This window comes from Notothenia coriiceps, unplaced genomic scaffold (assembly GCF_000735185.1).
Source record: "Notothenia coriiceps isolate Sejong01 unplaced genomic scaffold, NC01 NC01_scaffold00037246, whole genome shotgun sequence".
In the NCBI taxonomy this organism is placed as follows: Eukaryota; Metazoa; Chordata; class Actinopteri; order Perciformes; family Nototheniidae; genus Notothenia; species Notothenia coriiceps.
This window is the reverse complement of record NW_011369947.1, coordinates 22,619,431-22,631,348: the sequence shown is the minus strand read 5'-3', so window position 1 is coordinate 22,631,348 and position 11,918 is coordinate 22,619,431. Positions and strand designations below refer to the sequence as shown.

General features: G+C 41.2%; 1 protein-coding gene across 4 annotated transcripts in view; it reads left to right on the top strand.

The window, feature by feature from the left end:
* The window catches only part of brd3a (bromodomain containing 3a), a 13,918-nt gene extending 2,604 nt beyond the window's left edge, over window positions 1-11,314 (top strand). For 3 of the 4 annotated variants that reach the window (XM_010795250.1, XM_010795251.1, XM_010795252.1), the window contains exons 3-11: window positions 5,321-5,458; window positions 5,548-5,683; window positions 6,133-6,251; window positions 6,357-6,650; window positions 7,356-7,484; window positions 7,558-7,728; window positions 8,555-8,697; window positions 9,267-9,538; window positions 11,107-11,314. In XM_010795250.1, the coding sequence (XP_010793552.1) occupies window positions 5,321-5,458; window positions 5,548-5,683; window positions 6,133-6,251; window positions 6,357-6,650; window positions 7,356-7,484; window positions 7,558-7,728; window positions 8,555-8,697; window positions 9,267-9,538; window positions 11,107-11,210 (1,506 nt within the window). In that variant the 3' untranslated portion in view covers window positions 11,211-11,314. The remainder of the gene's footprint in view (window positions 1-5,320; window positions 5,459-5,547; window positions 5,684-6,132; window positions 6,252-6,356; window positions 6,651-7,355; window positions 7,485-7,557; window positions 7,729-8,554; window positions 8,698-9,266; window positions 9,539-11,106) is intronic. The other variant, XM_010795253.1, reaches the window with a different exon arrangement.
* Window positions 11,315-11,918: the final 604 nt, after the last annotated feature.

Below are 11,918 nucleotides of genomic sequence, written 5' to 3'. Positions count from 1 at the left end.
AGTTGAGCTGAGTGAGTGTGTGTGTGGGAGTGAGACGAGTGTGTGTGTGGTGTGTGTGCTGTGGGAGTGAGAAAGAGGTGTGTGCTGTGTGTGTGTGTGCGTTCGTCTGTCTGTCTCCGTGTAATGTGTCGTGTGTACGCGACCTTCTCAGGAGGATGTGTGTGTGTGTGTGTGTTTGTCTGTGTGTGTGTGTGTGTGTGTGCTGTGTGCTGTGTCTCTGGTGTGTACCGCACTTTCTCACCTCAGGAGGACGGCTGTCGTGTTAAGTGAGACGAGTGTGGTGTGTGTGTGTGTGTGTGTGTGGCGAGTGAGACGAGTGGTGTGTGTGTGTGTGTAGTGTGTGCGTCGTCTGTCTGTCTGTGGTAATGTGCTGTGTGACTACCGACTTCTCACGGAGGATGTGTGTGTGTGTGTGTCTTGTCTGAGTGTCTGTTTGCGTCGCTGCTCGCTCGCTCGCTCGCTCGTCGCTCCTCGCGTGCTCGTCGCTACGACTTCTCACTCAGGGGACCCGCACGCGCTCGTCTCCTTCTCAAAAGTGCACGCAGCTCGCTCGCTCGCAGCTGTGCTCCGTCGCCTGCTCGCCTCGCTCGTGTGTGTCGTGTCGTTGTGCTGTGTCGCTCGTGTGTGCTGTGTGTGTGTGTGCGCTCGCTCGCTCGCGCACTCTCTTCAGGAGATGTGTGTGTGTGTGTGTGTGGTGTTGTGTGTGTGTGTGTGGTGTGTGTGGTGTGTGTGTTGTGTGGCTACCGACTTCTCAGGAGGGATGTGTGTCGTGTGTATGTGTGTGCTACGGCTTCTCACGATTCAGGACGGAAGGTGTGTGTGGTGTGTGCTGTGTACCGAACGCGTTCCACCTCAGGACGGACGGTGTGGGCCTCACACGTATGCTGTGACGTGTGAGTGAGGTTGTAGGAGCTAGACGTCGTACTTGTCCCCTTCGCGCTCGAAGTCTTTGTCTTCTCGTCGGTTTACAAACGGGTCACCGCGGAGCTAACAAATCATCTACAACCTTATAACTAAAGCACCCACACTTCTCCCGCCAATCCTTTCCATTTGGTCCTATCGGCTTCGTGCCTCGGCCACGCCCATTGTACAGACCAATGTCCCTCTGTCACAGGACGTAAGCTTTGACGATTCGGAGTTCAGTTTCGATAATGGTCACCATTTTATTTCCGGAGTAACAATTTCAAAGTTGTCACAACATATTCACTTATCGAGCTCTACACGACTTCCCACCAAAACATGCCCATGTAACAGTCAACAAATGTACGAAACGAACATAATCTCTCTTCTAAGGTCAAAATTAGACTCATTAAGACCCTTACACTCCTCACAATTACTCTGTAAGGTTGTTTAAGTAGAGAATTCACATTAGTGAAATATAGAGTCGTGTCCACAAAGGTTCCAACGTCCACCGATACAATCAAACACCGCCCATAAAGACGATCCTTATATCGGAGGAAAGAAGAGTCCTTATAATTGGTTAAGAGGGGACGCAGACCATTGAACAGAGGCAAAAGGCTTTGTTACCTTTATTTTCTGCTCAACACTCATCACACATTAGCCACAACTGGCCCGCATCGTACTCTCAATCTATGCTTCCCGCGCATGTACCCCTATCGTGTTACTCAGAAAGCCGCACATTCTATAACCGTGCCCACATGTGTGTGTGTGTGTGTGTGCAGGAGGACTCACTCTTCAGCCATGTGTGTGTCTTTCAGGATGTGCACGTAGATGAAGAGCGCCTGCTCGTGTTTCCCCATGCGACCCAGCAGCAGCGCCCGCTCCTCGAGCAGCCCTGAGGTCAAAGGGAGGGGTTTTTATTAACGGCTTAAAAATTAATATAACTTCACTAAAACCTTCCTCTATAACTGACAGCATATGTACATGAGGTTATGGGAAATACATATAACACTTTGTTCTTCTTATGTGCATGTTACACAGGCACGAAACTGCCTGATGTACAGTATGCTACTTAGGGTTGCAAAATTCCGGGAATTTTCAAAGATGGAAACTTTCCACGGGAATTAACGGGAATAAACTGGGAATTTTCCAAATTGAAGGTTGGCTCTTCATAGGGAACTTAAATGTAGTTGGGGAAAGTATATTTTAGCATAATCTTGACTAAAGCAAACAGATGCCATTCAAGTGCACTTGAATATCCATCCCATAGCACACTGCTTACTGCATGGCTATTGAGACCACACAAAGGTTCGCAACAGGCTCACAAATGTGAGAGTGGAAAAACTGGTTGGCATTCGGGCAAACCTAAGGCTCTCTGAGCCTGACACAGAGCCATCCTCAACAAGGCTGGACAGTGACACTGAAGAGGAAGACTCAGAGTGTGATGTTGATGAGGCCCAGGAAGAGCCCATTGACTGAAAGGGTAAAAAATGCAGAGGATCGCTTGAAGGAAGATTTGCATGTTTAATGGGACTTTTTGGAGGGAGAAGAGTGAGTGAGGTTGGGGGGGATGAGTAACATTTAACTCAACATTCCTGTTTTCGTTCTTCAATTAAACAAATAATTGTTCAATCAAATAATAATAATAAAAATAAAAAAATCTGTTGAAATGTCATGTTTTTTTGTTTAATTTTTCATCGAATATTTCCAAAATTCCCCAGCTGAACTTCCCATGGAAACTTTCCGCCCCTTTGCAACCCTAATGCTACTACATTAAATAAATTAAATTGAGTAGAGACATATTTACTGATAAATAAATGTGGTTCTTCTTGAATTTCTGTATCAAAACCACTTATTTTTTCCACACTCAAGGTGTAAATTAATATTTGCAATGGTTTAATAAATGTAAAATAACATTATCACAATAACACAGTTTTAAAGAATGCAGCCCCAAGATGTCTGTGTTTGTCTATGTACGGACGTATATCTGTGTATAAACTGTATATTAATGTATACATGAGTGTAAATATGCATTTGTCTGCATATTTATGCTCGCCATCATACAAGCCTATTTATTTTATTTTTCCTTATTTCCTATTATTATTCCATTTTTTTCTTTCAGTTTAAAAATATATATTGTTATTCCTATTTTTTTCCGATATGACGTAATATCTGAAATGTGGACCCACGGCCCTATCAGAAACGTTGCTATCAGAAACAATGCCCGACTGTTTTGGACGTAATATGGTCGGTGTTTACATTAGCATCGCTAACACTCAGAGCTAACCTGTACTGGAGAGCATGTGCGTGAAGAAGCAGGAAGTAAAAAGGAACTCACCTTGTGGTATAACCGGCAAGAGAGAAAGCCTTTGAGCTCCATACTGTTTCAGAGATAATCCTTGATAATCCATGATATGGCGTTTCATCACGGCAGTATTTAGTTTAGACAGTAGCTGCCGGGTCCCGCATGAGCTCAGACCCCTCCTTTTATTTTTTAAAAGCTTTATACCCAAATCATCACTTTTGAAACAGGAAGTGAAATAGAGGGATATGAGGCATGGCTAGAATGGGTGATCTGTTTGGTATTTTGAGCAAAACACTTCATAGACATGTTTTTTATATATCTGAGACCTATGCTATTGCCCTGCTAATAGCATGATAGGTGACCTTTAACTTTTTTTCAATTGGTTTTTTATGTGAAATGATCCTCTATGAACAAGTAGAGAACTAAAAAATATATTTTCTGCAATATAATTAAATTTTAACGATATCTTAAAAATAAATAAAAACACCAGTAGACTTTCTTTCATTATTACTTTTTTTAACGTTTTATTTGACTAAAATTGGAACCTATTTATTCTTACACTTATATGTATTAGTGTAAAATAGTCTTTGGGTCTCATGGGGGTTTAAAGCCGAGGTCAATAATATGGTGTGTGTGTGCAGTTCTGTTGTCGAACATTAATTACAATAATTGCTGTTCTTCCTCAGGGCTCTCCTGTTGCTCGCCGGGCGTTCCTTCCCATCCTGCGCAGCGGGAAGTTCAACGTGCTGCTCACCACCTACGAGTACATCATCAAAGACAAGCAGGTGCTCGCTAAGGTAAGGAAGCATCCCTCAGATTCAGATAGTCATTCATGCATCAGTCTTTTATTTATGGTTTAAGATAAGATAGTGCTTTATTGATCCAAATTTGGGAAATGTTTGCGTTGCAGCAGCAAAAAAAAGACATGGCATTGTACAATAAAAATTAAAAAGACTAGAAATAAACGTTCCAAAATGTAAACATCTCAATAGAAATGGTCAGGGAATAATTTCCATACATGTTTACCTTTCGCCCTCTGACGCAGCCGCTATCTCCCTTAAGGAGGGGCTGCCCATTTTGTTGTTGTTACCAGTTTGTGACCGGGCCCCTCTCGGTCAGAGATAGTATGTTGTTGTTGTTGTTGTTGTGGGACACCTGTAACACATCCTTCTCGGGGTGTAGATGACCCCGAGCCATAAGCGACAACAAATGTGATTCAGTGTCCCCAGCTGTTTTGTCTATCTATTGAAGAATGTAGATTATTATTAATAATAATAATAGTAATAATGGGTTTCATTTATAAAGCACTTCATATTTGACTTCAAATCCCGAAGTGCTACAAGCAGTGAGCATGAACAGTATAAAAACATTACACAACACGGTAGAATCAATAAAAAACAAACAATTCAAATAAAAGGTCTAGGGAAAGGCTCTATTGAACAGATGGGTTTTGAGACCTTTTTTAAAAGCCTCCACGGTCTGTGGTGCTCTCATGTGGTCGNCCTACAAACAAACAAGATTTCTGGCTCTCACAGACCTGTAACTTCTTCTTTAAGAGCCTCCTCTGTCCTCCACTTGTTAACTGTATTAATGGCACCTGTTTGAAAACAGGTGCCATTAATACAGTTAACAAGTGGAGGACAGAGGAGGCTCTTAAAGAAGAAGTTACAGGTCTGTGAGAGCCAGAAATCTTGTTTGTTTGTAGGTGACCAAATACTTATTTTACCGAGGAATTTACCAATTCATTCATCAAAAATCCTACAATGTGATTTCCTGGATTCTTTCCCCCCATTCTGTCTCTTATAGTTGAAGTGTACCTAGGATGACATCTACAGGCCTCTCATATTTTTAAGTGGGAGAACTTGCACAATTGGGAGCTGACTAAATACTTTTTTGCCCCACTGTATATATATATATATATATATATTGTTATTTATGTATTTATCGTATATATTAGTATGTCTCGTTTGATATTTAAAAAAAAAACTGCTACAGCTATTTTAATATAATTATACCTGTTGCATGGACGGATCATCCAATCCTTTTTAAACATGTGGCACTAAATCAAGGAACACCCTATTCATCTGAGAAATGTACTCTTTTCTCCTTAATTAGGACTACCATAAAATTATAACATCTCCAATGGATTTGGGAACCATCAAACAACGACTTGAGAACAGCTTCTACTGGAGCGCAAGTGACTGTATGCAAGACTTCAACACCATGTTCACAAACTGCTACATCTACAACAAGGTGAGGAGCTTATTAACAAAGATACAACACTACCCTGGTTAGCCTCACAGAAACCATTTCCTCAAAGATGTCCCTCTTCCTGTCTTCAGCCCACTGACGACATCGTGCTGATGGCCCTCGCCGTGGAGAAGGTTTTCCTGCAGAAGGTTTCCCAGATGCCTCAGGGAGAGGTGGAGATTTCTCCACAGGTGGCCAAAGGGAAGGGCAAGAAAAGTAGCACTCCAGGTAACAGGCAGATGATGCTGCTTCACATTATTATAGTTATTTGAAGAAGGAGGATTTGTATCTCATAAATGTGTTCATGTGAAAAGGTTTTACTCACCTCTGTTTATGGCTATAGAACAAGACCTTAATTATTTGTCCTATTTAGAAGACGAGGCAGCGGTGTGCAGCCTCTAGTGGCTGAAATGAGTATCGCAACAACAAACATACTAAAAAATTATCCTGAAAATGTACAAAGATTATCGTTGCAGTTTTTTTTTTTTACTCAACACAAGATCATCTTTTTGATGAGACTTAAAGAGGACATTATGCTAGGGAACTTCGGGAGTCTAGCCTTTGCAGACCATTTACATGCACTAAAACCTATATAAATCAATAAGGCCCTTTTTATTTATTTTACCTTGTTTTTCACATGTTTCCTTTTTAAATGGTGTTTACTGCGTGTAATGCAGGTGGGGAGAATGTGACTGCTGACACATGTTCTACGGCTGCATCGCCCACATCTCAGCCCAGCCTCAGCTGCACCACCTCCCCCCCCGCAGCCCAACACCCTACACTCACCACATTAAAAGTGAGTCATCCTTTATGTCTCTTTCCCCTTCATTGTAATATTTTAAAAATCGCAGATCATGAGTTGAGTTATGACTTTTCTTTTATTATTGTTTTGCCAATGAAGAAGAAGCACGTGAAGCGGAAAGGAGACTTCCCCTCGGATTTCTCCTCCGCAGGCTTCACCAGTTTGAGTGATTCATCAGGAGGCAAGAGGAGACGAGAAAGCACAGAGCCCGGACAGGAATTAAGTGAAGAGAATAATCAGCTCCAGTATTGCAGCGACATCCTGAAGGAAATGCTGTCGAGGAGACATGTTGCCCACGCCTGGCCTTTCTACAAGCCAGTGGACACTGAAGCTCTGCAGCTCCACGACTACCACCTGATCATCAAATACCCCATGGACCTCGGGACAGTGAAGGTATCAGCTGTTTATCACACCAGAGCTGCACACGTCACCTTAGTGTTATCGAAACAGATTTCAAAATAACTGCAACATGCACACTCGTATGATATACTGTATATACACAGTGTATAGATACATGTATATATGTATATAGTATCCTATGTTTAAACATGTTTTTTCTTTACCAGTAAATTGGTCTTTTACACTGTATTCTAACTTATTCTGTATATTTTTAATTGTTTGTAAAATACTCTACAATTTTTCCTTCTAATGTTAATATGTATAAAGTTACTATTTAATCTTTTTGTTTTACTTTGTAATGTCTTGTAAACATACTCCTCGGACAAAACCATTTCAAAATGTAGGATAAATAAAATAAAAATACCCTTATCTAATATTAACTAGTGCAATATCCAAATCACAGTATGCGTAATATTAAGGAAAGGAAAAATATATTTTACAAATAATATTAAACAAAAATATGGATATTATTTGGAATAAGGTAAAGAGAAACCTACAAAGGTTAAGCTACAGACAAACACATCTTAGGTCCTCCTAAAAGAAAAATCACACTATTCTAATTTATTACATGTTGAAATGATTATCTTAATATCCCTGATCATATTATATCAAAAATAAATAATCACAATTAGTTCCACTCTCCCTAATTCTCTCCTTAGTTAATCTGTTGTCTGGATGACTCTTCCTCTGTATTCCCAGAGCAAGATGTCTGAAGGGCAGTACACGGACGCTCAAGGCTTCGCTGCAGACGTCCGGCTCATTTTTTCCAACTGCTACAAATACAACCCTCCAAATCACGACGTGGTCATCCAGGCCAGAAAACTTCAGGTGATTACTTCAACTGTATACAAGATCATTTCAAATACATGTTTTCTATGTCTGTTTGTAACCATGGCTTTAGAGTGTGTTTGAGAAGTGGTTTGCCAAGATGCCAGAGGAGCCGGTGGAGATGCCTTTACCAAAGAGCGCAGGTTTTGGTGAAATCAGCACCAACAGCTCCTCCAACCTGGACTTAGAGGAGGAGCGGGCCACTCGACTTGCTGAGTTGCAAGAACAGGTGGGTGCAGAACAGGTGGGTTTCTACACAGATCTCCAAATCTCATTTTCTCCTTATTTAAATGGTTGACTTCCAATTCAAACCTGAGGGATAGAAACCTGAGTTACTCTCGGCTCCGCTACTTTCCTTTGATTTGTAGAGAGCTGCAGGAATGACATATCTTAGTAGGAAGTTAGCAACGGATTGGTTCCCTCAACAAAGAGCCAATGGGATATTTCTATTGAATCTTAAAATAGAAGAATCTCCACAAATCCCTTTTAATGATATGGATCAAAAACCTAATGTTAGGCTTTTAAAAAAAAACTACCGCACAATCAAATGACCCAAGAGCTACGCCATTATGCTAAAGGAAGAATTAGCCAGTTCTTAGCATATGCAATTTTTAACACACATGAAAGCTTAAACCTTTACAAACGGGATATTTACTGACTTATGTAATGTCGTAGAACAGCATCTCTTTAGGTTGTGTTTACCAAAGATGGACAAATACTGAATCATTTCCAGATGTTAGAACTCATTCCTTCGCCACTCTTTTGACTTCCTGTGTAATGACTTTGAAAGGTTTGGCTTTCCTGGCCAACACACAAAATAAAAACATATACCCATTTTCAAATTAGAATGAAATATAGCTAAAAAACCTGTGCTGTAAATTATAATGTAAATACATGCTTAGCTAAACTTAGCCTAGCATACAGTCATTTGCTCGATAAGACGTCCTCGCCTCCCTCATCCGCTTCTTCTTAGTAGCAAACAGGAGCTACTCACTGACTTGAATATTTGCCTGATTCTGATTGGTTACTGCATAGCACCACAAAACCCATTTTCTGTTGACACTACCCAGCTCAAAGCTGTTCACGACCAGCTCTCTGCCCTCTCTGACGTCCCCGTGATGAAACCAAAGAAGAAGAGAGAAAAGGACAAGATGAAGAAGGAGGAGGAGGAGGACAGCAGGCAACACAAAGGCAGCCCGAATCCCATCTCCAGGTACAACGTTTATCATAAACACTCCATATCATAATAAAGCTTTATTTATAAAGCACTTTTCCTACAGCACATGCGGCTCAAAGCACTTTACAAAATAAACTAGAAATTCCCCTCAGATTATTTAAGAACTTTAGAGGTACTGTACATGCAGCAAAATATAACATTTGATCAGGTTAAGAGACACAAGGAGGTCAAAGGTATGATAATACAAATACAATAAATGATGGTTTCTCTCTGGCAGATAAGACGTAAGACAACTGAGTCGATGCAACAATATAACATATAAAACAAAGTGAACATATAGGTACAACAGAAATACAAATAAAAAGATAATGGTAATAAAAAGGCCATAATTCTAATAAAGGTTAAACGATTAAGAAACAAATAAATATTGCTATTGAAGCATGCTAGATTAATGAAATATGATAACATCCTTTTAAGACCTATACAATAAATAAAACAATTTAAAGGTAGGTAAATAATAAGAACGTTTAAAGTGGGGGGTTTGCTAATAAAAAGCTCATCTAAATAGATGTCTTTGGAGTTGACTGATTCCTCTTGAATTCCAGGGAGTGGACGGCGATCAAAGAGTGGGACTCGGACGATGAAAGTCTGCTGATGACGTACGACGAGAAGCACCAGCTGAGCCTGGATATCAACCGGTTACCGGGCATCAAGCTGGGAAACGTGGTGCGCATCATACAGACGCGAGAACCCACCATGCGCGACACCAACCCCGACGAGATCGAGATCGACTTCGAGATGCTGAAGCCGTCCACCCTGCGCGAGCTGCAGCGCTACGTCCAGTACTGTCTGCGCAAGAAGTTCAACAAGTTTCAGAGTGAGTAGTGGGATGGAAGTTCTGAGCAATGTTACTGGGAGAGGAACAAAACTGTGCTGGAGGACTGAACTGCGTTCTTCTCCCATATAGAGGGGTGCAGGAATGAGTCCTGAATCACGAAATAAGTTAGCATTTTACCACTTCCTGTTCCCTCGTCTCAAAGTCAACGTGTTTAGAGGAAATAGAATCTGTGGTTAAATACAAATTGCGCTTTCCAAAAGGTGGCAAAATGAGACTTCTAAATGTCATCACTCTGCAAACGAGTTAGCTTTTAGCTTAGCGGTGATACCAGGCAGCCATGTGACCGTGATGTCGTTCCTTTATAACTGTACGTTAGCTTTTTACCGATGTAGATGGCATTGATGTTTCGGAAAGGATAAAAGTGGCGTTAATATGTGGAGATAATCACAAATGTGATTTTGCTACAGATCTTATTTTCTGCAATATTCCAAAAGCAAATGGAAGAATCCTTTGGCTTCCTATATATTTCTGCGACAAAAATACCGTCCGTCGACTCTGCCCTTCATAGGGTCACCTTGTATTGTTTACTCTCAGTACAGCACCACTTTCCGAACAGGAAATGCACGCTAATACAAAATAAAATCGCACTGACACTTATTATATCTATATCTATATATATATATATATAATAAATATATATATAAATAACGACATCTTGTATTTTAGTTACACCCGCTAGACAAAAGTGGAGGGTTTGAGAAACAACAGTGTTTGCCGGGTGCACCGCGGCGGAGGTGGGGAGGTTCCAGCCGGGAACCTCCACCCCGCTGTGGGACCCCTGAGTCAGACGGTGCGTCTTGGTCACGCTTCATATCGGCCGGCCCGGGAAGGAAGAGACACGCAGAGTGGGGGAAGTCCCCCACCCCATGCAGCACACCCTCCCAGCCATCAGTCAAACCCGCAGTTAGGAGGAACCGACCGCCAGAGCACCGGCACTAGGCCGGGCCGGTGGAGGCCCTCTGATGGTGGGTCGCGTTTGCCATTCGATTAGTGAGAGGAGAAGAGAGGCTGGGGGGGTCAAAAGGGCTTGACCAAGGCCGACCCAAAGTGCATGGTGAGTCCCCATTGTGATTTGAAAACTTCCATCAGACAAGTCCTTCAGGGGGCGGGGGAAAAAACGTGTTCGTCAGAATCGTCACTTCCTGTACTGACAGTGGAGGTGTCCTGAAAGTGGAGCCTGCACCGGAACTGTCCTGAGAGTGGAGGCAGACCCCTGCAGGCAGACCCCTCTCATGTATCCTACGTAGGGCCTGCTGTAGGCTTCTTTTCCAAAAAGTCATTTTGATGGCTGTCTTTGCTATGGGATTATATTTGGGAGAATATAACCTGTTACAAGGAGGAACCTAAAACCTATTTAAATGATTCCTAACATGGAAAGGACAGTTTGATATCAAAATGTGAACTACAAATAAGTATAAAGATTGAATATTTTATGTATTTGTATGTGTTATAATCAATAGGAATTAGCGCACAAATGACAACCTTGGTGCCAGATATTTGAATTGCATCCGTATCATTTACCTGTTGCTTCTCCTCCCGTCCTCCAGAGAGAAGCATGCGAGCAGTGCAGCATCACGTCAGCAGCAGCAGCTCCTCAGATTCAGACAGCAGCAGCTCTTCTGACTCCAGTTCAGAAAACAGCGACTCCTGACAGCTTCTAATGTTTCTATTTATTTCTTCAAATGAGAGTTCCTCAATAGCATTTTGTATTTGTTCTATGTTCTAAAATGTGGAAAATTAAACTTCCCAACACAGCATTTGTATTCAGCGTGGATTTTCTCCCTCTTTCTTCTATCAATTGCAATATCCGCCTCGACGGTTTCTTATCAGATAAATACATTCAGTTCTGAGCACCCGGGCACATTTCATATAATCTGAGTTTCAACCAATATCCTGTCTCTGCCACTCATTTAGCCCATGCACTTTAATAAGGTTTTTCTTTTCAAATACTTAAAAAAACGGCAGAAAATATAACACTGACTCTCAACAGCAGCTTTTAAAGTTGTGAGAAACGTTTAGTGGTAGATCATTTCATTATGAATATGATGAGTTCATTATTTCTATTGTAGCACATGATTACCAGCAAAGATATGAAAGCTCAAGTGACCTCAAGTTTATTATTATTATTATTATTATTATTATTATTTATGAGCTGCTATTATCCATATATACTTGTACTGTTGAGTTATATAGTTGGCAGTTTACCTTTCCTAGTGTTTATGTTACCAGTAGTAGGTCTAGAGAGCTGGTTGTCACAACACAACATAAATCAACTTTCCAAATCATATCCTTATTGACCTCTTACAGTGAAGTCATTTGTCTTTGATAAAGAACACTAAACGTGTCTTTTTATATTAGA